Source organism: Agelaius tricolor, unplaced genomic scaffold (assembly GCF_023055355.1).
Source record: "Agelaius tricolor isolate 1412-34295 unplaced genomic scaffold, bAgeTri1.0.p SCAF_6, whole genome shotgun sequence".
Classification (NCBI taxonomy): Eukaryota; Metazoa; Chordata; class Aves; order Passeriformes; family Icteridae; genus Agelaius; species Agelaius tricolor.
This window is the reverse complement of record NW_027269266.1, coordinates 16110686-16137754: the sequence shown is the minus strand read 5'-3', so window position 1 is coordinate 16137754 and position 27069 is coordinate 16110686. Positions and strand designations below refer to the sequence as shown.

Here is a 27069-nt window from a genome sequence, read left to right as displayed (position 1 = left end):
GAATCGCCCTCAAAAGATACTGGGGGAGATGTAGAGTCTATTTCTCTTCAAACCCTAATAATACTGATTTCATTTTCCAGTTCCACCGTTTGCACTAGCTGCTATACAGACCTCCAAGGTTGTGTTTACTCGTAGATTCCACCATGTCTTTTCCAACCAGTAATGAAGAGAATTATTCGTAATTAGTCCTTATGGCCCCACCAAGATGGGAAAAAGTGGAAGGCAGTGGGAGGTTATCTACCAGAATGATACACTGGTGGAAAAAAAAAAATAAATACCCTCCCTCCCCACCCCCATTATAGCGCACAGGAATGACTTGTGTCTGTGCCAGGCAGAGCCAGAGGGCTGCTGCCGGAGCTTCCTTTCCCACCGTGCCCCTTCCCGCGCTGCTCCCGCCGCACCGAGAGAGCGGATGCTGCTCCGGGCCACCTGCGGCCGAGCGGGGCGGGGAGCTGCCGCTGCGCGAGTGTTCCGCGGATGGGTGCGCTCGGGCATCATTCACTGCGCTCTGTATCGTCTGAGAAAAGCCGTCCCTCCAGCGGGGCACGGCGCTTCTTGTGCCGCGCTCCCGTGGCTCCCGGCGGAGGCTGCAGCCCACGGGCTCGCCCCTGCGCGTCCGCGCTGCCCACACCGCCCCGGCGCCGCCGCGCTCCGCGGCCTTGCGCGGGACAAGTTTATTCCCCATGAGGCGCAAAAACCCCTGCGTGGGTCGTCGCGGTGGCGAAGGCAAGAGCGGAGATCCCCGTGGAGGAATCGCGTCGGTGGTGAGACAGAAAAGAAAAATCTAAAATCAAAGGACACCACGAAGAATAAAGGCGCGGCGGGGGGCGAGCAGCTTGGAGCTGTCCTTATTTTTCTTATTTAGTTTTTATTTTCCCTCCGCTCCCAGGGAGTGGAGGGAAGCGGGAGCCAAGCAGGTGGACCCTCTCTCTGCCGGGAGATGATGCGCTGGATTTCGCCAGAGCGGCGAGCCTCTCCCCGTCTGCCGGCCGAACCTTTGGCAAGTTGCGCAGCAGCGGAGCAGGACAAGGGACGGGCTGCCGGGGGAGCAGCGCGTCCCACCGATACGCACCGGCGGGGCGGCCGCGGCGCCGCTCCCGAATGTCAGCGGGGGCGGACAGGCTCCGGTCCGGCCGTCTGACACCTCCCCGCCAGCCTCCGCCGCGCGGGACTCGGCGACGCGCCGCGGCTGTGGCCCGGACACGTCCCTGCGCGGAGCCCGGCGCCGTCCCGCGGGCGCTGCGCCTTCCCTGCCCGCCCCCATCCTTCCCCAGCGGCCCCGGGAGCGGCACCGCCCGCCGGTGAGAGGGGAGTGCGCACAGTGGCTGTACGGGTTTCCATGTCACGTCGTGCTGATACCGTCCCGCAGGTGCTCTGCCGTGCTTGTGCTACAGAAGTGACACAGCGGCGCTCCCCCCTCCGCGGAGCTGCCGGTCCGCCCGCCCCCGCGAGCCTCTGTAGGTGCCGATCCCCACACCTGCGCCGGCAGCGAGCAAGGGACACACGCGTGCGGGCCGGTGCCGGGTACAACCCGCCGGGCACGGCCAGCCGGGCACAGCCGCCGCTCGTCTCGTCCCGTCCCGTCCCGTCCCGTCCCGCGGGCACGGCCCGAGCGCGGCGCGCGGAGCCCGCGGGGCGGAGCGGGACCGGGCGCGGCGGGCGGGCGCGCCAACGTCACTGCCGAGGCCCCGCCCCCGACGGCTCCGCTTCCGCCCGGTTGCCGGGGAGACGCGTCCATAGCGCGGAAATCCCCGCGGGCGCGGAGCCCGCCCGGCGCCGCCATGAGCCAGCGGCAGGTCCTGCAAGGTAGGCTGGGCCGGGGGCCGGGGGCCGGGGGCCGGGGCCGGGGGAGCGGGGCTGGCGCGGCGCCCGCCCGCCCGGTGACCCGGCGCCCCGGCGCTGCCGCCCGCAGTGTTCGAGCAGTACCAGCGCGCCCGGTCGCAGTTCGCGCAGGCAGTGGCCGACCTCGCCGCCCGCTCGCAGAGCATCGACACTCTCCGAAGTGCAGGTACGCGGGAGCCGCTGGGGCCGGGGCGTGCGCGGCCGCGGGGTTTTGCGCGCCCCGGGGCGGGGGCACCGGCAGCGCAGGGCGCTGCGGCCTTTCCCCGGTTTTTGTTTTATCTCCCTCCTCCCCCGGTGACCGCTCAGTTTCCGGAGATTTTTTCCCAGTAGGGTTTGGGCCCCACCCTCGTTGCCGAGTCCCCCTCGTTGCGGTGGGAAAGTCAATTGCGCTGCTCGGCTGCGGGCGGGCGCCTGTGCGGGGGTGGGTGTCTCTGGCTGAGACCTCCAGTTTATTTCAAGGAACGTTTCTCAGTATAACCCTTTTTCAAATTTACTTCCTCCCGGTTCCGATGGAGCTTTATGTAAAGTACAGCGATTGGAATTCCCGATGAAGGCAGCACTAATTTGCCAAGGAATTTCTACTTTTAGAATAAACAAATTTTTATACCGGCTTTAAAGTTGTTCCTAAATTCATCGATGCTTTCTGCCGGCAGACTGGCTCAGTTTAGGAGGGATTTGATTTTGTTATATTGCTGTCGTGGGATGTCGTGAACCAAATTGAACATTTTTAGAAAGAGGAGCTGCGGGAGCACTTCCACCAGCTGTTGTACTGCTGGCATCTGGCAGATCCACTCCGCTCGGCCAAAGTTCCTGGGCTTAAAGGAGGAAAAAGAAGTGCCTGGTAATTGATTACCTGAATGACAGTTTGAAAATGTGCTATAGAACAGTGGTGGGTTTGCCGTGTGGTGTTCATGAATTGATTATGTTTGGGTGTGTCTCAATTTTGTTTTGATACTTGTTTCCTAGATCTAATAAAGCTATCAGTCTTTTCTCAAATACAATGACATCTAACAAACAAACGAAAAAGAAAACCAATGGTGTAAATATTTACAACTTTCTGTTATTTTATTTACAACTGTTTTTTAGAATTGTTTTATTAAAAATCTATCACCTAAATTCTTGAGGAACTACCTTTTCTTAAGGAAACATTTCCTTTCATTATGGGAGTGCCATGTTAATACCAGGCCTTTTGTATTACCTTGCTGAGGGCTCTTAAATCTTTGTTTTGTTTTCAGTCTTTTGGTGAGTTAATGACACTGCTGTAGCTTATACAAGTGATCTCTGTTTGCCAAGGGGACATCGTGGCTATAGGAATAATTTATGCCTTATTTGTAGGAAGAGGTTCCTCTGAGTCCTCTTGCAGTCCTGGTTTTAGCAGCTCCCAGAGAGACATCCTGTATAGGCAGGCTTCTCGCAGCTCAGCATTGTAAAAATGCAGAAAGTTTCTATTTTAAGAAAGCAATCAAAGTGCCAAGCTAACTTTAATTGCATTGTATTTCTTTTAAAAATAACTCTTTTAATGTAATCTGGTTGGTAACTTGACCTCAGAACTGATTTCTTGCTTGTGCAGAACAAATAATTGATTGAGAGGCCTGAAACTTTCTTCTGCACGCAGCTGGTGCTGGTCTGAAGGTTAAATTTGCAAGGATCAGGCTTTGGATAGTAATCTGGAAATGTGCATTTGTGTAGATTAGCTTGCTTGGCTGTTTCTGGTCATGAGCTGCTTTTCCACAAGTTTCAGTTTTTCAGATGCTGGACAAGAGGGGAACATCTGCAAATATGCCTGTTACAATTTGTTTACATGGCACACAAATATTTTACCATCTTTCCCACCTGTGTCTTTAAAAATACTATGTAGTTATATAATTGCAATGAGAGCCGTTCATCTTGGCCTTTTCTGGATGTGCTAGATCCAAGTTTTAAAATAAAATTGGTCCTTTTATTAAAACAAATATTCTGGGACATCGCTGTCTAGCAGATAACTGGTGTGCCTTTTATGATCTCAATCTAGTGAGTGCTGGAGCAATGATTTAAGTAAGATGCCTGTCTATACATGTATCTCTGTATAAATCTGGTTTTGAAAGGATTTGGGGCTTGTTTCTTATTCTGGTGAATAAGAATTCTAGCCATCCCTTATGGAGATTGCTGTTTTAAGAAGGTGAGAAAAGTCTTTGCCCACTGTTATTTTACATTAGCTATAGGAGTCAGGAGCACCTTGCAGGGTTCTTTTGTTGGATCTCAAAAGTTGTCAGGGTTTAGTATCTTTCTGGCAAAAGCAGAAGGCAAGATTACAGTGACTTGAATTTGAATAAAATTATATCCTTAAAGTGTAATGTCAGGTACTCTTGTATTAGTGGCCTCAGTTTATATTCCTGGAATAAGAATGAAAGATGAGTTCTCAAGGAATACAGCATCTGATCCCATTTTAGAAGTCCTTTTGATAAATAGTTAACATCTCATAAGGAAAATAAATACTTGTTTGAGACCTTATTCTTTGTGGAGGTGTGTCTGGACACCATGCTAACATCATGAAAGATAGAAGCGTTGAAAAAGTAATTCTTTACTACCCTCTAAGCCTGCTTCTGTGGTATTAAACTAGGTGTAAGCACTGGTACTGTTGCACATTTGGAACCTGCAGCCTGGAGGGGAGCAAGCAGCCAGGATCAGAGGCACCAGTTCCTTGTGCTGGCTTGGCTGCTGAGAAACCTTAAGGTGCCATTGCTGTGGAGAGTCCTGTGTATGGCCTGTAAGGAAAACTGCTGGGAAGGTGAAAACAAGGTCAGAGAGGGCCAGCAGGAAGCCCAGCTTTTCTTGGGGCATCTGTCTTCTGAAGCTTCTGTATCTCAACAAGTTCTGGAGCTGCTTTTCCCACTGGGCAGTAATCTCAAAGATGTTGTAACCAGGGAACTGGAACCTGGCCCTGGGCTTCAACACATTTGCATGGCACTGGCCCTTTCCTGGTCAAGAATGTCCTGGGAGTTAGTGCCTGGGAGCTTAACAGCTTTCTGGTGGCAAGAAAGTGCAAGGAATGATCCCAGAGATTCTTTTGTTGGAGCTCATTCCTGTGTGTTTTCCAACTCTCTGTTTTGCATTGATAAAGTTGTTCCTTATGATTAAATACTGCCATGAATAATTATAGAATTTGTCATTTGAATGTTTAGTTAGTTGATACTTGGGGAGAAAAGTCTGTCCCAAAACTCCTAAACCTTTTCCATGTAGTAAATATACATGTGCAACAATGACAGATATTTTATCAAATCTTGTTTCTTCAGGGCTGCTGACTAATGGGAGAAGCTACTTTGATAGTAACGACTTCAAATATACTTTTTACATATAAATCTATTTATTTGGTAGCTACTGCTCATGGAGTTTGGTAATGGAATGCATTATTCAGCTCCACACCTCCTTATCCTTCCAAAATTTAAAATCCAAGAAACAGGCTGTTTTCAGTTAAAATGACAGATGAACTTGAGCTCTTTTTCTTGCACTGAGTTTTAGGCAGCTGCCTGTCTTTTAGAAAACCTACGTGAAAATCTGAAGTGCTTCTAGGATGTGTGGAACAGTGGTAGTCACTGAGGGTCTAAATTTTTAAGTTTTTTCCTTGTTAAGTGCAGCTCTCTGTAAATAAACAACCCCTTTGAAACTGCATTTTGTTTTGATTTTTTTGGAGGCATTAACAATTCAGGATTAATACATGTATCAGAATAATTACTTCTGTGTATTTGTTTTTGATTGATTTTTTGATTATTTTTTATTTATCTTGCATTGGAACATGTAGTGATGAGAATGTTGCTGTTAATATGTGAGTTATTTAAGGCTGTCATTATGATTAAGAAACAGTTTAGTCTTGCTACTTTGACTCTAAAGATATTACAAGATCAGCTCTTTAACCCCTTTCTTGGGGCTAATCACATGCTTAAGTGTGATGACTGCAGAAGTCATGGGGAAAGCTGGGTATGGAACATGGAAAACCAGAGCTGTGTGTGCAGCAGCCCTGCACACCTGGCTTCCCTTTGCATTGTGCTGGGGTATTTTTCTCATCTCAGGCAGAGAACTTCCACTGCTGCTCCTCTGCCTTGCTGGCTTGCTGGACAGTCTGCAGGGTTCCAGGAAAGTTCCAGAATGTCACTGTAAATGAAGATCCTCTCCCAGTGAATCTCTTCCAACTCCCATCAGCCCACAGCCAGGTCTCCCTTCCATAATGCCTGCTACCAAGCTGCTTCTCAGCCTTATACTCCAGCCCTGAGCCCTCTCCTCTGCTTTAACCTCTGGGCTTTTTCTCCTGTACCTGTTCCACACAACCCATGCTGGCAGGAGGCTAAAGCCTGGAGGCAGGGCTTACCTGAACAGACTGGGGCTCCACCACCAGCCCTTGGGCATGGCAGACTTTCCCCTGTTTTGTGGTCTGTTTTTCTGTAGGTAAAGGGTGATGTCATCAGTGTTAGTTCTTTCCTGGCTCCAGACCTATTCCGCTGGTGACAGGTTTTAAAAGCTGTATTTCTGAATCTCTGGATTGGTTTTAGGAGCCTTTATTTTTCAGAAAAGCTTTTCAAATTGATTTCCCTCCTCCAATTACATGGAATATTTTTGCCCATACTTTTCTCAACTTTTCGTTCTGATGTGTGTATTTTAAATGTACCATTTTTCAATGTGACACTTGGCCCTGAGTAATCAGAACCAGACCCTAGGATGGGATTTTAGGATATAGTTCCATATTTTATATAATATTAAAGAATATTATTTGATAGCACTGTGCTTAATAGAAAGCCTGGGAGCACTTGGATCTTGCAAGTGGATATGCATGGAGAGACTCCAGTGCCCCCAAGTAGCCAGTTTCAACACTGGAGTTTATCTACCCTCTTTTGTAAAGGATGCAGACAGCTTTGGCTTTGTTTTTGTTTTTGGTTGTTTTGTTTTTTGGTTTTGTGTTTTCTAAAAATATTTTTTTTTAGTGTGAGTTAAAAGCTTTACTGAGCTTGAGAAGCAGGAGAGGATTTAATGCAACGTGGCATACAAGACAAAAGTTTGTCTTTGCAGTTGTAGATCAGGTGTGGAGAGTGGCTTTTCCAAAGACATTGTGGTGCCTGATGAAGGCAAGAAGGAGACTGTTTTAAGTAAAGTACAAGAGAGATGACATAGAAGGTGAAAATAAATGCAGCTGAAGCTGGAAGATTGACTTTTTCTGTTACTCAATCAAGTGAAAAGCTCAACTGTTCCTCCTCTTCTCAGTCTCCTGGCCTTTCTGGAGATTTGCAAGTAAAATGTCAAAACCAGACTTTTTTAGAAAATTCAGTCTCATCTTAACAAGAGGACAGTAAAAAGAAGCAGTTCCTTGTGACCACCTTGGCTTTGGTGTGTCTGTGCACAATTGCATGGTGGCCACTAACAGCCCTGTAAGTGGTATTTTCAGAAATTTGTCCTCTTGTAACAGGATTAGTTCTGCTTCATTAATGCAGAAACAGGGTCTGGCATCTAAGAAGGAGAAACTTACTGTTCTTGATCCTTCAGGAATCTTCAGTGATACTGTCAAACTGAATCTGCATTGTGTCCCACACCATCTGGTAGCTGCTGTATGAATTACTGGATCAGCCAGAGTCCCTGTTACCAAAGTGCATTGATATTCCCTTTGATCTCTGGAGGATGGTAGCTGTGCTGTGCATGGAGCTGTGGCACTGAGGAGCCCTTCCTTGTGACAAGTCACACTTGAGCAGTATGTACTTGAGACCTGCACACTCTGCTGTCCCTGGAAGAGGCTGTGTCAAGATGAGGGTGAAAATTCTCTCTCACTGCTCTTCTGGGAAATTTGTTTTAAGCAGGGCATTTAAAACTCACTGCTATGGAGTTCCTAGAAAAAGGTCATTGAAGATAGGGTGTTAGGGTGAGGCAGAAATAAATTTCCATTTTATTTCCTTGTTAAGTCAGCTGAATTTGACATAAAGAACTCTGAAAAATCAAGCTGATACGATGAATGTTGGAATGCTAATGTTAGCTCTGTAGATGCTCTAAATGTAACAGGTAACACACAAAAATAAGATGATGTTATCTTGGTCCAAAGCATAAATTAGAAGGACAGCATCTGCAAGACAAGAGTGTGTACAGAGACAACTGTAGTGTAGAGTGACTTTTTTTCCCCACATTTTAAAACAGAAATTATTTTTCCTTTAAGGAAGGAGGATAAGGTTGGAGTAGTCATCTTCAGATGCAGAAATGGAAAGAATTTCCAGTGCAGTGATGATTCTGTTTTGTGACTAGTCAAATCTAGGGGGATTTGATGGGGATGGGAGGAGGGTAGAAGTATTTTGCATGAATTCCAGGTTGTTTTCCCCAAAAAATCAAAATGGCCAAGCAAAGATTGCTATCTCCAGAATAGTGACTGTTTCCTGCAGAAACTTGGAATGAAAAAAATTGGAACCTGCTGCTGCCCCAAGTGATTTTTTTTGTTTGTTTTCCAGATAGGCAGCAGCCAGCACTTGCTTGCTAAAAGAAAGTGCATCAGGCCTGTGTGTAACAGCTCCACTTGAGAAGTGTGTGTTAAGAGTGATTCAGCTTCTAAAGTGTGTCATTCTTTGAAACAAATTTGAGTGGGAAACTGAGGATAGAAAGGGGAATCGTTCCTTGCCCAATGTCAGTCAAGGTTCTGTGATGCAAGAGAGAATATTTGGCAGTAATTCTCTGTTACTCAGTTTCTGAGTGCTAGTGGGAACTCTTCCAAAATAAATCTAGTCCAATAGTCTAAATGCCTTATTTTGTAGTTTACTTTCTGTGTGGTTGCTTTTGAATTAGAGTTAATGAATTTCCTACTGCTGTCACAACAGACTTATTTAGAAGAAGACCAAAGAGTTCTAAAGTTTTCAGCAACAAGACACTGCTACTCCATGATCTGTATGGCCCTGTTCACTTGAGTGAATGGTCAAGATAAAAGGAAGTAGTTGGAAGGTTCTTGCCTATTTTCCTGCTCTAAGTAATGTTAAATACATTTGAATTTAATTAAAAATGCTGATAGGAATCCTGGCTTGGACCTCTTTGGAGGAGTAGACTTTGCTGTAAACAGGATAGATGAAAGGAAGAGATCAAATAGAGGAGGTCACCAAATCCAGCTGTCTCTGGAACAAAGATCTGGGCTGGGCCAGTGCAGGAAAGCCTCATCCTGTGCCAGGCACATCTGTCCTTTATAGCACGGGGTTCAAAAGCCATACAAGGAAAGGTTGGATGGATTTCTTGGCTTCCTATAGGTGTTTTAGTGGATCTCTATGTTTTTTACTGTAGGATCTCTATCTAGCTGTTTTCACACTCTCAGAATTAATTAGTTTTTGAAGTGCTGTAAAGAAAGAAATACTAGGTTTGCTGAAGATACAAAAATGATGACAATGGTGAAAGCTCCTCAAGCAGTTGGTTTTGCAGAGTAATTGGATGTGATGGAAAGCATCTTGACACAGAGAAAGTGGTTTTAAGAGAAGGTGGAAAGTAGAGGTAAAAGCTTTTAATTATGTTCAATGCACAGGCATGGTCCAGGCCTATGTATACTTCTCTCAATTCTCAGTTAATTTGATGTGACTGTTAGGCTTGTACAGCACCAGGAATTGTTTTTTCTTTGTTTTCTTCCTCCAAAACTCATTCCATTGTAATTATTTGTCCACTGTCTCTTCTTACATTCTAACATGACTTTAGGAAAATACAGTCTCCTTGAGGACCAGCACAGTTGCCATTATTTCTAAACTTGTTTTTTTTTTTTTTTAATCTGTGTTGTAACATTTTGTTTCCTTTCTTCAAATAGTAACTCCCATTTCATTCTTCATCTTTTTCCTTATTATAAGTTGTACCAGCTAAAGTAATTTGCAGTAGAACATTTTGTGCTGATGCTTAAATGTCATCACCAAACTTTGCATGGTTTATACTGTCATGGAATGAAAGGCATTGGTCATGGGAGGCATGCTGCTTGGAAGCATTTTCAAATTGAAGGCTTTTTAGGCTGTTCCAAAAGTGAAAGCTGTATCAGCTAATCTTGAAAATACAAAATATATAAATCTTACATTTGGAATCATGTATGTATGTAAACCTTGTTAAATGTGGTTTTATATTTTGCTGTGCCTAGGTATGTCATAAAGGTCAGAAATGTGTCACATGGCCTGGACCTAGCTCCTGGGTTAAGTGATTCTAGTATCTTTAAATTTCACTGGATTTGAGATCATCAGAATTGAATTGTCTGGCACATTCTGGTTTATTGTCCCAGCCATCAGTCTCTTGGCTTTTTTAGGGTCAGGATACTGCAGGCTGAAGTGTTCCTTTCCCTCTCCCCCAACCACTTCTGATAGGCTCTTTTATATTAGTAAAATAATTCTTCCCCCTTTTTCTTTTTTTTTTTCCTATTTATTAAATAATCTTGTTTTCATGTTATCTCAAGTCAAGAGCTCAAATGTAATATCTGTACAGTAAATGCAAGTGAATTACTTGTATATGTTCCTGCTTCACTGAAATACCTTCAATGTAGATTATAAGAACAGTGTGAGGTCTCCTTAGGAATTTCAGCAGTGTTTGACCATGCAATTGATGTTAGAGGGAAGGACAAAAAAATACCCTCCCACAGAGGGTGTAGATGACTGGCTAGAAGATAGCAGATGATACATGGCATTGGCCCCAACTCATATGTTTGTTTTTACTTCTAATTTGTCATATTGTCTAATTGTCATATTTAGTGGTTTTTGATATGAAGCACAACTTGCTAATGACACTGTACCTGCCATGCAGAGTTCATGAGAAGATGTCAGTGATGACCACATTCTGAAGTAGTGATTTCTGCAAGTGCTAAATGAATTCACATTGATCTTACAATACTGGAGGATCTATCTTTTGTCATTTGGTACACAGGAGGCCTCTTCCAGTTCCCAGTGGCTTTAACAGAAGGGTGAGCAGACCCCAGCTACATTACAGACCTGTTTCCATAGGTTCATTTTACTTGCTTTTGTTATGTGTCCCCCTGAAACCTGTGTTATTTTGTCTTGTGAACATGCTGGGAGGCTGTACCCCTCATGATAGTGCAGCTTTTGTCAAGAGTATTGACCTTCCTAAATTTTTTTTTAGTGGATAGCATGGTTTCCATGGTTAGTTTTTTGTGTCCTTCTTCCAGCCCCTTCAGAGCCATGTATAGATGATTTGGCTATTTTCTACTTGCTGGGAGCAATTTGGTTTTGGTGTAAAATAAAAGTGAGAGTTTTACTGCTTCTCTACTTACTTTTTTTTTTCTTTTTAGGGAAAGAAGTATGGTACAGGTGTGACTTGTTATAGCCTGCATGCCTTTGGACTATTCCTTGCCCTGAGGTCCTCAGCTTTTCCTTGTCATGGAGTCCCTGTTGAACACCTGGGTGTTTGTTGCTTGCCATTAGGCAGTGATCCCCCAGTGTGGCACTGTCACACCAAAAGGCCTTTGTTCAGTGCTAATAACCATAGGAGCCCTTGAGAAGGCAAGTCTTGCTTTCTTTCACTGTTGCTCAACTAGATCTTTATATGTGTAAAAAAACAGTGGAAAGGACTGAGAGAGCTGATATGAAGAGACCTCTGGCTCTGAGTGTTCATTGTTCTGTTGCAACATCTCCATTTTCAGAGACCTCTGCTTTCTGGCTAAGGTCTAAAGCTCCAAAATGTTAATTCATGGAGCTGGCTGCTACAGGGACAGCACGTTCTAGGGATCACAATACAAGTAATGTTCCCTTCCCAGACCTTACGAGTCACATTCTTTATATAACCATTTGGATCTCATTTCTATCCCTACTGAAGAGTCCTAGTTTAACAGGAAGAACTTCCACATATGGATTGGTCATCTTTGATCATCCTTGTTTCCTTTCACTGAACTTTTTTCAGTTCTGCTTTAGTGGAGGGTATTAAATGTAGGCTAGTGATGACCTCTGCCTTAGCCTCTACCCTTTCCCTATAATCCTGAGCACTGTGTATACTTCTGCAGGTAAAGTTTCTCCTCTACTACTGAGCAAGAGCTGGGAACTCCCTGTTCTAACTTTGAGATTTTTCTCCTGGTTGGTAGTAATCTGTTTGGAGTCCATCACCGCATCTGTGAGGTTGGAGTTGGGTTCCCTGCATGAGCTCCATTTCACTTGCCATTTTGTTATCCAGTCATTCAGTCTGTAACTTTTTATAGTTTCCCTTGCTGCTACTTTCACATTTTTTATGCATAGCTGATATACTGTGAACTCATCAGTGAAAACACATCATAAATAATAACATGATAAGAAAATCTACAACTCTTCTATCTGGAGTGTAATGTATTATGGATATTGGTCTTCAAATCAGAAATCAGTCATTGCTTACAGCAGATGAAATGTAATTTGGTGTAATTCAGTGTAGAGGTTCTACTGGCATGATGAATGAGGAACATGCCAGCATCTTCTCACCAGGATCTTCAGATGGAGTTTCCCATGCACACGGTAACAGATGCAGTTTATGTATGTTTGAATGTAACTTCCTTTCTTGTGTAAACTTTAAGGATGTATTTTAAAGATAGTTGAATCCAACTTATTTCTACATGTGCCTTTTTTTTGATTTCAGAATCATTCTGTACCTACGAAAAGTGGGCAGAAACATTGCTATACATCAGCAGTGCTATCCAAGTGCCAACTTCATTTCAGCGGAATACCTGGATTTCCTACCTGCTCTTATTACCTGGAAGAGTAATTTAGTAGGTTTGCACGAGTAAAGGCAAATGTTTAGAAAAACTTCAACTTACCAAATTGGCTTTTGTCTTCCTACTGCAACTCAGGTGTAGTGTGTTTGCTGAGACCTCTTTTGCTGGATGTTGTCCCAAGTATTCGACAGACCACTGCCTTGGCTCTTGGGAGACTTGCTGATTATGATGTGGAGATGGCAGAGGCAGTTGTGAAGGCAGGAATTCTTCCACAGCTCATATGTTCACTGCCTGAGGAGAATGTAAGGCATGATTGTTCTCTTAAGTAATATTTTTAAAAATTATTATACTGGGAAAAGGAAATCTTTCTGTGTCAGCATCTGGTGTTATTCTAATAGGACATTAAATGTATTGAAGTCAGAGCAGCATTCATGTTTGAACCCCTGAGAGATCTCTGTGTACTGTATGCCGAGGTCTGACTTCAAATAAGCTTGACTTTACAATATTGTATTACCGTTTAATGCACTATAGGAAATACATTCATTGCACTGTAACATTTCAAAAATGTTGAATGATGCTTTGTAAAAGGTTCCTCTTCAAAAAGGAGACAGTTGGGAAGCTGTGGTGATAATTGACTAGGTTTTGTCCATAATACCAAGCACATGTAAAATACATCTAAAACCCCTGAACTTCTGTAATGAAATACTTTGTATCTCCAAACACAGGTCTTTGGAAATCTGTAGTGTGAGAAACAACAAACCTCTGACACGGGAAAAATACAGAAAGGGTTTCATCTTCATATTTGTCAAAACCAAACAAAGTACAGTCACAACTGCAATGCAAATAAATCTGTTGGTCTCTTCCACACCCTTCCTCACATTTTTCCTCAAGCTCTGTGTCTCTTTCAGCTTTGATTTTTTGAATGATGCTAACCTAGATTAACAGAAATACTTTCAAGTAAGGTTCCTAGCAGCTGGAAACTGACAGCTGTAGGGTTAAGTACACTTATATCACAGCCACACTTATGTTGCAGCTTTGATTTATGAAAAGTAGGTTTTCAATGGAAATATAATTTGGAAAACCATATATTTTAATTTTCAATCTTTTGAGGAAAACAAAGATGTAAATGTACTCATTGCATACTTTTTGTGCATATAGAATCATATATACAAGTAAAATTGAAAAGGAAAACACTAAAGAAAAACTTTGATGGCAAGATACTGGTATAATAAGAAAAGAAAGTAAAGATTTTAATTAGACAAGGTTATAAACATTTTGGTTCTTTTATTTCTATTTTTAAGGGAGTATGTGGAACAAAACTCTACCCACCGTTGGTTTGGAAACTACCCCCTGCTACAACTTGAAACCCTCAATAAATTAGCTAAAGTACCCTGAGATAGAGTAATTAGGGGAAGCAACAGCAAGACTTGTGTGAGGTCATGGAAAGCCTGCTATGCCTTGGTGACTGAGGGCAAGAGGAGGAAACTCATCCAGTTCATGCAGAGTTTAGCAAGCAGACAGTTTGTCACTTCCCACAGGCGAAGAAACCTTTTCCATTCCACTCACTTTTAGTGTATCAAAATCTGTATTTAAGGATGAGATTCTTTGAGCACACAGTGAATACTCTTTCTACTGATTTATGGGGAACAGTCACAGGGTAACATCCCAGATCAATGTTTTGTCAATTAAACTGGGCAAATTTCAGTTTTACAGCATATTCTGGCTATGCCTGTGAATACGGTTTGTTTCTAAAGAATGTGTTTTGAATAATGAAAACAAAGAAGTGTTTTTCTTTGCCAGGAGCATAATTACTTAACAGAAACAACATACCCATATTTGTACAGACTTATGTAAACAAATATGGCTCCACTGAGTTCAGCAAAGCTTACAGTAACTTACATTATCTGGGGATTGGACCATTTGTCTGTACTGTTTCCATTAACTTCTGTTTCCCCTAAATGAGGTTTAATGCTTTGCCTGTAAATTTTGTTTAATGTACCTGCTTGTAGACCTTAACCTAGAAAACTGGATTTTTGGCATCAAGGAATTATATCAGTACTGGTAAACTAAGGAAGGTAAGGGCATGTGTTGGAGCACTGAAAGATGACTGTGCTTGTTAATCAGTAGCTCATTAATCATGCTCTCTGATGTGGTTTTAGCCAATGCCAGACATCAAACTACTCAACAATGCTTGGGCATGGTTTAAGGGATAGCACAAGGCAGGAACAGTTTCCAGAAGCATAGATGAGGCCATTGTGCTTTGAGGAAAGAGGAGTTTAGGTGCACAGATGTGTTATGCTGTGTCACCTTCTTCTAGGGCCAGGGAGTGGGCCTGGGTGTGTTTTATTTCCTGGGGGGTCATTGCAGATACTGTTCTGTTGTCATATCTTAGTGCTTTAGATCAGGCTTTTGAAGGTGTTTGGGTACCTCACAGGATGCACAAAAGCACTCACGTGGTTCTTTGTTTTTCTGGACTTGATCCAGAAGGGATGTGGGCTTTGCATTGTTTAAATTTTGGCTGCCTTGACTGAGGACTAGCACTGTAAAGTGCCCAGACTGCCTGTGCAGAGCAGGGGAGAGCCAAGCATCTTGGGACGAGATCAAAAGCAGCTGGCACATGGAGAGAGAGCCCTCTAGAGCTTGTCCATAGGGATCATCTGTCAGTGCCCAGGCTGGAGGGCATACTCCAGGCACTCAGACATGGCAGCAGGTTACTTGTGTCCCCATGAATCTTGCCCTTCACAAGGGAGGGGAACAACCTGTTGTTCTGACAACGTGGTTTTCTCTGGCCAGAGTGCTTTAACTGGGCTCTGGATTTTGAAAATATAATGCAGTACAGGAAACTTCATCTTCCGTATCCTAGTGGTGGGTATAAAACTGCAGGAGGAGACTGAAATGTGACTTTTTGAGGGAAGACTTAACTGTGCTTTTGGAAGAAATCACTGCTGCAGTTTACATGGGATCCACATGCTGTGTGCAGTGTCATGCATTACATATACATACTGAAACCATTATTGGGCCAGCACCAAGGGAGATGGGCAGAATTGAGACAAGAGCTTAGGCTTCGTGTGCCCTTATGGCAAAAGGGCCAGGTGCTTAGTCCTGTTCAAAGGGAGCTTTTTCTGGACACAGGCAGGAGTAAAATTGCAGTCTGCTTGATCAAAATTGGGGGTTATTCAGTATTGGGTGTTGGTGGGATGGGTTTTCAGTCTCCTAGCTGTGGGGTTTAGGCAGTTTTTAGGCATTTCAGGATTCAGACTTTAAAGTCTTTTATTAGATCTAATTCTCTCTGTCTCAGTTCCTGTTTGCAAATGTAACTAGCGTTTTCTCATAGAGATGTTGTGAGGGTATCTAATTTAGAAAGTAGAAAACCTTGCAAGTGTTATAGATGGGTAGAATTATTTTAGGAGCTTGCCCTGCATAACCTGTGTAATCTGGTTAAATATGTTAAGAGTTATTGTTTTTGTAGCTCTTATTGTTCACTACTCACTTAAACAAACAGACTTACCTGGACTATTCTCTTTTCCCCATATCCTCTTAGCTCTCATTTTTTTCTGTTTGTTTATGCACCTGCTGCAGATTTTATATCATGAGCTGTCCCAAAGAACTGTAGGTTCATTGTTTGTGTGCTGTCCAGTGGTCCTGATTTGGGTCTATATGAGATATTGCTGCTACTAAAAAAGTCTAATGTAGGCATGTCTGTACTATATTATGCTTTGAACTTCTTAAGGTTAGTGAAAGTTTGTTTGTTTGTTTCTGATTTGTCTAGCGTTACTACAAGAAAGCAGCTGCATTTGTGCTAAGAGCAATTGCTAAACATTCTCCACAACTAGCTCAGGCAGTAGTTCAATCTGGAGCACTGGAAATGCTGGTGATTTGCTTGGAAGATTTTGACCCTGGAGTCAAAGAAGGTGCATCCTGGGGACTTGGATACATTGCCCGACACAATCCAGGTAACAAGTTTCATGTGTGTTATCTTTTAGCTTAATGTCATGTGATAACAATAATAAATTGTGTTATTTTGGTAAGTATAAAAATATACTTTTTCTTCTCTACAGTTAGAAAATTGTAAATTTGGGGTGAAACCCCAGTGTAACTGTACCATTCCAAGAATGCTGTACCTTTTTGTGGGAAACTGGCATACCTGACATCAGCAGTGCCCAGTTATGAGAGGTGCTTTAAGAGAAAATGTTTTGGGCCCTTGGTCAGAAAAGGACACTCTGCTTTATTCCTCTTCATGAACAGATTTCTGAATCTTTATATATTGTGTAGGTGTTACTGCAGAACCAGGTTTCTTTTGCTTGGCATTAGTTCTTCTTTGATACACGTAGTTGAATGGAGAAGCCTAGGGAGAAGCAAGTTTCATTCATTCATTCCAGTAGTGTTTGCAGGATAAATAGGCCAAATTTATTGCACTATGTTATCATTAGCCAGTGGACCACACTACTCTCTGGGAGTCAGGAATAGATCCTAGGAATCCAATATTGAGCAGTTCCCTGCTGTCTCACAGGCAGTTGTATAACTCACTGGTGGTGTCATGTTCCTATTTAAACACTGATCCACGTGGTTGATAGTTCTTCCACCAGCTATTTATATAGTTCAAGTAAAAGTTTAGACTGTGAATGAAAGAACTGAGGGAAGAAACTGCTAGCTGGAAGGGGTGGGAGAAACAGTTAGTGTTTGTATTGTTCAAAGTTAAACTAATCATAGGATCATAACATTAACTCATAGTTTTATATTTGGTTTTGGCTCTAAAACGTACATAGACTGATTTTGCAAGTGTTTTTCTTTGTTTTTTAATCAATACAGAATGTTGGCCTGCAGAAGGCACGGGGGATTCCCCCTTCCCACTCAGCAGGTTAGCTTACTGGGACAGTCTCCAAAGTTGTTAGCACCTTTCTAACAGACTGCATTTTCTGGGGAACAAATTAATTCTTGGGACACCTCTCTGGTAATGATCTTTTATCATTTGGTCATCAGGATTGAATTCCACACTTGATGGAAAATAATTGTTCTTCCATCTGAAAGATATTTATTGAAATATCAAAAACGTTCATTTGTATAAATGTGTGTAGAATGTGTGTGTCTGCATTACTCTTAACATAAACATTTCTGCAGTTTTGTTATGTCACTAAATCAATATTGACTCACTTCAATTGCCCTTCATGCTATTCACTGCATGAATGCTGATGGAGCTTTAGGGTGATCCAGTTCACTCTGTGACAGCATTGTCTGCAAAGATGTAGGTGATGTGGGGGTGTTGAAGACAAAAAAATTCCTTGTACAAATTTTTATTCCATGGTTATGAATAATTTATTTGCTGATGGTGAATGGGTGCATACCTTATGTCAATTTACAATGACAATAAGAACAGCATCCTCAGAAATTAGGTTGAAATTGTGAGTGCTACCAAGCTGCAAGCATCAGGACATAGACAGATCACGAGATGTAATCAGTAAAAAAACCCTGAATGCCAACAAAAGCCCACCAAAACACCCCTGAAAAAATTGCCCAGCTACAGCCAATTTAGGGGATTTGACTGCCTCTATAACAGTCACAGTTTGTCTCTAAAATGATTATGGAAAGTAGAGGAGTTATACTGAGAAAAGATCACTTTGTGCATTGTATGTTTCTTGCACTGCTACAAGCATGCCTTTGCAACATGATATTGCTGGAAATGGGATCCAGAGATAGAGAAATGGGATACAGACTCTCTCTTATCAATAGCTGGTGTTTACTGTTCAAGAAGCTCTGGATTAGACTGACATGTTCCTGTTGACAAAATCTGGTGGTTATGATTTTCTGTCATTGACTGTCTGTGGACACATAATGCAGTTTTAACTTTAAAAATAGACCTGGGTGTAAAATGGTTCCCCCCACTCACAGAAGGTTTTTCAGTTTCAAAAATTGTTGCAGTTTTGAACTGGGACAATATTGAGACAAGACTTTTTCTCTCTCCTGAATAGATTGGGGGGAGGGAGATTTGTTTGCCCCAATAAGAAAAGTTCAATAATTGGGGCATGTCTCTGGGATTAAAGTCCTGATCTGTTTTAGGCAGGATGGAACCTCTGTCTTCGTGAGTGCAGTCAAAGCCTCCTGGCATTCAGTGATAACTGTTTGCAATGGTGAGGGTCTCTCTGCTTTTAATCAGAAGTTGCACCTATGACCCAGTAAAGCTTTTAAGAACTGCAGTGTATTTTTCCCATGAAAAGACTTCCATTCTGAGAAACTGAGGCTTCCCCCCCAATGAAAATACTCTCTGCTTAGCAAGTTCTATACTGACTTCATATAAAAATCTCTTAAAATGCAGTTCTTCTGGGAACAGATGTCTCCAGAAGGCCTGTGAGATTTTAGGTAAAGACAAATGTCTCATGAGGTTTCAAGATGTTAAAATCTTGCCAGGTCAGATTCCAAAATTTAGAAACTGCTTGTGCAGTTCTGCTCTTTCTTTCCCTTTCAGCTGAATTTCAGATACTGATCTTACTCCAAAGTGTACATATCAATGTGCTGTGATTTCGCCATTCATTATTTTTACTGATTGGGTTTAAAAAGAAGTATAAAATGTTTCAAATATCATAGATACCATCAGGTCCATGAAAAATATTTAGTAACATTTTACTTACACCATATTCAGTTAAAATGCAAAATTGTTTTCTTTGAAGTATGCAAATAATTTTGCTTTCCATTTTCTTTGTCTGCATGTGTAATTTATTCATTGTCTCATGCTTCAGTATATTGTAAATTGGTAGGAAAACAAAAATAAACAACAGTGTTGATACTGAAGCTTATTGCTAAGAGCAAGATTTTGCTCATTTTCTGTCATCCAGTGGACCATAGCTCAGCTTAGAAGGGACCTTGATAGATCTCTAGTCCAGTTTCCTGCGCAAAGCAGCATCAGCCACAAGAACCAGTTCCTCAGCTCTTCAGTGATTTGAGTCTCATCTCCCATCCTCCTGGTGAAAGGTTTTCCCCCTGGTTCCAGTGGAATCTTTGGCACTGTGGTTGTAGAGGCCTGCAGAAACCTCTGATTTTGAAGTGCAGCCTTTGGGCTGCTTGTGGGAATTAGAGTCTTTCTGTGTGGCCATAACATGATCACACAGTCCTCAGAAAAATACAGTATTGGTGGTTGTTTTGGTCAAAACCTGTTGTTTCCTGTGGATGCACCTGCTACCACAGCAAGGTCTGTTTGAGAGCGCTGGTCTGAACTGAAACTTGCATTTCCTTCCAACCAGGGGTGTTGCTGCTGCTCTACTATGGGGATATAATATTGTATATTGTCAATATAATATTGAGCTGATTTTCTTTCTCTGGGGAAAACCTGGACATTTACTTTCTCACCTTCATCTTTTTTATCCTCATCTGGTTTTTATAATCCATGCTATTATTGCCAGTGTGATAATATTAGTAGTTTTTCTTTTAGCACCTTGAACTAGTTCAGAATAATCCAGTAAGCCTTCCCATTGTTTTCAGTGGGTATGTAGGTAGGATCTTGGTTCCACTTTGTTGATTTTCCCCTCTTCCTGATCACATAAACTCATGACAAGTCTTCAACCTACTTTGAATTAATTTCTTCATCCCTGATGAGTACTTTTGTATTGAGACAAACCAGCACAACTCTACTACAAACTTCTAGTTGTACTAGAACTGGTGGCATCTCAGACTCCTAAATCTGTCTTTATTAGTCTTTCTTCTACATCCATTTGAGTTCTGTCTGAAGTGTCTCCACTTGCTAAAATCTTCCTTATGTAGATCTGGATGAAAGTGATGAATTTTTGGGCAGTTTTGAGCCATAGTTCTCTTGAACAAACAGAGTTCAATTTCCTACTTTCACTCACATAGGGAGAAGTTCAACTTTATCATCATGTAGCTGGAGAAGTTCCTTGAGCTGTACCCCAATGTGAGTTCCAAGCCTGTGGTTTTCATAACCTTCTGTGGAATTAAATGAGGTTCATACATTAGCTTTTCTCTGCTGTCTTTTCTTTTGTCTTTTCTTTGCCCTTATAATACAGCCTTGACGTAGTATTTGGAAGAGTATTTTTGTAATTTGTTTTCGTTATTTTAATTTTTTCAGAGTGAATATTTGGTTTAAAAAATTTCTTAGTGTCGAGTTTGTTTTCCCCTCTAACTCCTTCTCAGTCTAAATTTTTTCCCACCTCTGTCTGTGTTTCTAAATGGATGGCAAAGTTTCATGAATCCTTTGGTGTATAATCTGCATTAAAGATGTTCTACAAGTAGGAAGATTAATTGAGCCTTTTCTGAGGGGAAAAAAAAGAATTACAATTTATAATAGCATCATTAATACCTAGAATTGTAATTTTGGGCTGAATTTGTGGGGAAACAAGATAGGAAGTACTGTATTTCCTTTCTTCCCTGCCTCAGCTTTTCTGTTTTTCTGACAGTCCATTTACGACTTGTCTGTCTTGACACATGGTCCAGCTCTCCATGTGGTAAGTTATTAGCCATGAACCTTATAAACACCATTGGAAGAAAAACCATTTAATTACCCATGACCAACAGTAACCATCAGTATTTAAATGATATCAGACTTCTAGCAGCAAGAGCTCATCTAAATTGAATCAGATTTAGTTTGCTCTTTTGAAATAACTTAGGGTTACTTTTGCATGCCTGAGTGTAGCTGTGACCTGAAAGTATTGCTCTTTCTCTCCCTGCTTGAACTTCGTGATTTTAGCTCCTAAGACATCAAAGAAGCCCATTCTTCTAGCACCATGTCCCTCTTGACATCAGATTCTTGATTTTAGCATTTCCCAGCAGACACTGGGCAGTGGAGCTCTGGTTGGTCTGAAGTTCTGAGGCACAGTTGGAGGGGTTACTCTGGACTGTGGGTCAGTAGATTACCATGAATTCCACTTGGTCGGTGTACAGCAGCAAAACACGATCTGAAGAAACTGGGCATGGCTTTTTCCACCAAAAGCTGACTGTAACTTATTCCACTTATATTGATTAGCTCCTTTTCAGATTTGTTTTGACATACATTTCAGGTGTACTTCACTTCAGATTATTAAAATACAGCATCTGAGTTTGTTGAAATCTTATGATTTGTGTATTTTCAGGATGCATGCATTACATTTTCAGTCAAATATTTATTTGAGAAATGAACTTTGTAAAGTTAATTTTACAGATTTACAGAATGTTCTGAATTGGAAGGGACCCACAAGGATCATCAAGCCTTAAGTAAATGGCCTGTACAGGGGCTGAACCCACTACTTTGCCGTTATTAGCAATATGCTCTAGCCAACTGAGCTAATTTCAGGGTATTGTATTAGTTTAAAAATTATTGCATTATTTATTTTTTTGATGTAATATTTATATTTTCTTTAAAATATTGTATCATAAAATAACATACAGTGTAAATATTTGACTTATCACATGTATTACAGTGTGTGGCTATAACTCACTAATTGAAAACAAATCTGGTCTGGGACATTATTTGGATATTAACAACGTAATGATGACATGACGTACAGATTTCATGAAAAACTATATTAGTCTATGTATATTTAATGAAGTATGCTGTATTTTTCTTAGTATGAAAATCTCTTTATGGATGGACTATAAATCAAAAGCTAAGTTAGAGTCTTGAAATACAACAGCCATATGTTGCCATGGTACTGTAAGTCAAGATAAATGTTAAAGATAATAATGGATATGCATAATAAGGTGTAGCAAAACTGAACGAAGAACCTAATAGATTATTGAATCCCCTATGGTTTTTACCACTTTTTCAACACTATTTTAAAATAGCACAGCTTGGTTATAATATAAATTTTGCTTCTGATACCCAGTAATTCTCATTTTAGGACTGTGATTAATGCTGCATACACAGAGAGAGCTAATGAATTTCTAATAGTGTAATTTTTGTCCATGTCAGCTAATCACATGCTCAGATTTTTTTTTTTTTGTTTAAGGTGCAGTTAGTTAAGGATATTGTGCTAATCTCAGACACACAATATCACTGATGATATTTCTCATTTGTCTAATTGTGTATGATAACATTTTCTTGTCATTAAAGTATAAATTCTGTCTCATCCCACGTACGGTAGCAAAGACTAGTTTTGATCACCAAGTTCCATTTTTGCAATCTTTTATGTAAGATAAATCTTTTATGTATTTTTTTTGTATTTTTGTTTTTGGCATTTGATCTATGCTAATATCTGCTTATCATTTAAAGAGGGTAAAATGCTCTCTAATTAGCCGGTTGATAAAATTTTGGTACTTTGGCTTTCTGTGTTGTTGTTAGCCATGCATAAAATGCTTTCCTATTGATCAGTGCAGAATAGCCAGGGTTTAAACAGCTGACATCTGCTTACTTTAAAAAAAGAAAAAGAAAACAGAATAACAAACCATTTCAGCCTAATCTACCTCAAATGTGTGCATGTAAATGGGGGTCCATCTATTGACCTGCATTCTTTTCAGTTGTGGATTGGTCCACACGGTTTATGAAACCAGGAGGGCTGATTTGAAATGCAGATGTCGAGACAGTGAACTACACCCTCCCCTTTTTCCTTTGCTGTATCTGTCAGGGTGAAAAATGGCTTGCACAAGGGTCAGTCACCCATACTCACTTAATTACTTTCCTTGGACCTACAGAACTGTCACAAGCTGTGGTGGATGCAGGCGCTGTTCCTCTTTTAGTGCTCTGTATCCAGGAGCCAGAAATTGCTTTGAAAAGGATTGCTGCTTCAACTCTCAGTGATATTTCAAAGCATTCTCCAGAGTTAGCACAGACAGTAGTGGATGCAGGAGCTATCGCTCACTTAGCTCAGATGATCCCGAACCCTGATGCTAAACTGAAGGTACATTTAATTTTTTTTAAATCTCCATTATACCAGTCATTACTTGAGATTGAATCAAGGACATGGATGTGCATATTTATTTAGAAGCTCTTGGTTTGGGTGTTAACAAAATGTAGCTATGTAGTTAGTGATAAAGAGTTCTGCACATATTTACAAATTTAGCTACTGGATATAAACTGCAGCTCTGTAAGGAACAGCTAAACTAATCTTTAAAGTGAGAAGTATGGGGTTTTTTTAGAAATATACAGTTTATGAAGAATGCAACAGATACTTTTAATAGGTAAGATTTGCACATTTCAGTTACAAAAAAGGTTTTGCATACGAAAGATAATACGATAAGCCAGTTAATAGTGAACTTACTGTATTTTAGAATGTGCCATCTGATGTGAATAGCTGATGTCAAAGGTTTAATTTCTAGTGTTTAATTGACAAAAAAAATTGTTTCTTATTATAAATTTTCTGTCTTACTCTACCAAACAGAAGACAACATAAAAATGCCACAAAGATTTCTTAATATAAGATCTGACAGATCCAATTTATGTAAATAGAAATACTTTCTATAGATTTTAGTAAATTTTAAATTACACTTTTAAATGGTGTGTATATATAATTTTTTTTTTAATACATACAAGTTTGAATGGGATAAAACAAAAGAGAAACTTTTATTCAGGAACCAGCGAATGTTCTGTGCCATTATATTTGTGCATGAATTGACTCAGTGAATTGTAAAATAGCTGTAATTGTTTTCCCTATCCTGCTTTGTTTTCCTTGATGCAATAGATTTTTGTGTGCAGGGGGAGTGTGTGTTGTGGGATGTTTGTATACTATTGATTTTATAACAATTTTTATTTACTAGCGTCAGGTGCTGTCAGCTCTAAGCCAAATAGCAAAGCATTCAGTGGATCTTGCAGAGTTGGTGGTTGAAGCAGAAATTTTCCCAGTTGTGCTCACATGCCTGAAGGACTCAGATGAATATGTCAAGAAAAATGGTGCAACTTTAATTAGAGAGATAGCAAAGCATACGCCTGAGGTAAAACCTTGAAAATGCAAATACAAGGTCATATCATTAGATTTTACACTTTAAATAAAATACAGGATTATTCTGTCATTTGCTTTTCGAAAGGGAGGGCAAATGGCTGTTTGGCATGTTCATTGGAAAATATGGAAATGCTGATATTATGAGATGTGTATTGAATATGAATTGGGTTAGGAAACTGGGAATCATAAAATGTATACCTAGCTACTTCATTCTATGAGATATCAGCACAGAGAGGGAGTTCTTGGCTGACAGTACTGTCAGTCCTAGATATTAAAAATATTATGAGAAAAGCCTCACAGAAGTCATGATACCAGCTAATAAATTGCAAGATCATCCTTTAACAATAATAGATGGTGTGTGTCTTTTTAAAAATCTTCAGGGGTGCTGAGATCACATTTTAATTATTTTTCCAATGACAGCAAAGGTCAAAAAATCTCTTATTTATTATTAACCTGATGGTAACTTGAGTTTGTAATTTGAGTTTGAGCATTTACAGTGTTTTTACCCATAGGAAGGTAGGGATGTTTGGCAAAGTCAATACAAAATAAATAGGAAAACCATATAATTATAACTATGGTAATCTGCCAGACCACAGAGATAATTAAAAGGCACTAAATATGACTTTGGAATGAAATATAAGCCATGTACTTGTGGAACACACTAATGCTGAGCATAGTAATTTCACAATCATGATGCTAACTCAACAACTGAGAAGTGTTTAAACATGAATGTTGTGCAGTTTCTTCAGCCTGCCAGTCTTTAAGCTGGAGATAAAAGTTTACAGTCTTGGCACGTTTCCTGCTTTCTCTCTGTACCTCCTGGGCAATGCAACTCACTTCCTCAAAAAAGTAAAGAAATTATCAAAAGGGGGCTCTAGAGTCAGAAGCCAGAGACCAAACTCAGGATTGCAGGTGAAGCCAGAAGAGCTTCTGGCACCAGATCCTCCACACAAGAGGACCTGGCCATGCTAGCAGCTCTCCAGAGGAGCACTGGGAGGCATCTTGGTGACTCCCAATGGGAAGTCACAATCCCTGTCTGACTTAGAGTGACAGAGATGACTGTCCAGCTCTGGGAACTCTGTTCAAGCAATGCATGTGGCAATGGAGACAGGCTGGTAGATGGTGTTTCTAGAGGACTTGGCTGTGTCATTTCAGACTCATGGCTTTTAGATCTCGACTCTCTAGCTGCAGATGCAGTAAAATTCATGTGAAGGTCAGCAGCAGAGGGACTTGGAGCGAGGACTGAGGAACATGGCAGGAGCTCTGCACATCCAGGTGCACATGGCTGTGTCCAGATGTGGGACTTGGTTGCTACTGGCTGTAATTCACAATCATGAGAGCAGATTTTCCTAAGTACTAACTGAAAGTTTAATCTGGCTGTTTAATGAACAAAACAATCCCCTTTTAAAGGCTCTAAGATAAAGGTAGATTTCGTATTTATAGAAATCAACTGGATTGGGAATTCATGTGCCTCAGTTTTGTTCATTTAATTTTGACTTTTAAGAACACATTCCTTTTGCTCTGGAATCTGTAAGGATTATGCTAAAATGGGATATACCTAAAAACATGGAAGAAAATAATACTAATAAGAATAAGAAATAATTTTGATTTGTATGCATTATTGATATCATACATATTCTACTGCTGTCCCTTAAGTGGTGTGACAAATTTGCTTTTGGTAGAAACCCATGTTGCATTGCTTGATTATTATTTATAAGCAGGGCTATGTCATTTGGCATTCTGGGGCAGACTCCATTACCCATCAAGTGTGCTCCCTGGACACTTCCCTCAGAGCATGCTAACATGGCAGAATGGTGCAGCCCAAATCAGTTTTGCACATCCAGATCAGTTGTCCTTGGCTTCAATCCTCAGCATGAGGATCCACAAAGGATTTTATGCCACAGAGGTAATTTAGAATGCAGCTAAGAGGAGGAATGGGCCTTTGCCTCTGTCCCTGCACAGAACAGAGGATGTTAGTTTGGGAATGAGGGGCCACTAGGATGAAACAGTATCTGGCTCATTAGGTGCATCTTCAAGATCAGTCCTGTGATAGGTTGTCATCTGCACATTTCTCTGGTGTGTGATGATGGAGTTGAGAATATGTCATTCCATGCTATACAGCATCAAGGAGTCAGAACCCTGATTTCCTTGCAGTAAAGTCAATCAAAAACACAGCAGCAAATCAGCCTCATTCCTGAAAACTTCATGCTGCACTTAGTTCCCAACAGTCTGTGTGATACATCGCTTTTATTTCGTAAAACAAGAGCAATACATTAAAAGGCTTCTCTGATGTGCTTCTTTATGCCTGTTGATACTCCAGAGTATTTAATCTCTTCTGTTTATCTTTTCAGCTTTCCCAGCTTATAGTAAATTCAGGTGGAGTTGCTGCTGTGATTGATTGTATTGGCAGCTGCAGAGGGACTGTCAGACTGCCTGGCATCATGACACTTGGCTATGTGGCGGCTCACTCGGAGAACCTGTCAATGGCAGTGATTGTCTCCAAGGTTAGCTATCACTTTGTTGTCTTCCTGTAGTTCTTCAGCAGTATTCTTTGGTACAGGTACAAATTAACATAGGCAGAGAATGTATTTTGTGACAGGATTATATACTTGCTCTCCACGAATGCATTTTCTCCTACTATTGCTGCTTTCTATGACTGAAATTCTGTGTCAACCTGATAAAAGGGTGTCTTTATGGTGTTGAACCTTTTACAGAACATTGTGGATTAGTTGGTATTACAGTGTG

At 41.2% G+C, this 27069-nt stretch overlaps 1 protein-coding gene across 4 annotated transcripts in view; it reads left to right on the top strand.

The window, feature by feature from the left end:
- The first annotated feature begins 1676 nt into the window (after nucleotides 1-1676).
- SPAG6 (sperm associated antigen 6) overlaps nucleotides 1677-27069 on the top strand; it is a 41203-nt gene continuing 15810 nt past the window's right edge. For 2 of the 4 annotated variants that reach the window (XM_071428828.1, XM_071428827.1), the window contains exons 1-7: nucleotides 1677-1806; nucleotides 1913-2008; nucleotides 12608-12774; nucleotides 16242-16425; nucleotides 23081-23286; nucleotides 24143-24316; nucleotides 26676-26828. In XM_071428828.1, coding sequence (XP_071284929.1) covers nucleotides 1782-1806; nucleotides 1913-2008; nucleotides 12608-12774; nucleotides 16242-16425; nucleotides 23081-23286; nucleotides 24143-24316; nucleotides 26676-26828 — 1005 coding nt within the window. In that variant the 5' untranslated portion in view covers nucleotides 1677-1781. Of the gene's footprint in view, nucleotides 1807-1912; nucleotides 2009-2357; nucleotides 2684-12396; nucleotides 12775-16241; nucleotides 16426-23080; nucleotides 23287-24142; nucleotides 24317-26675; nucleotides 26829-27069 lie in introns of those variants that run through there. The other 2 variants (XM_071428830.1, XM_071428829.1) reach the window with 2 other exon arrangements.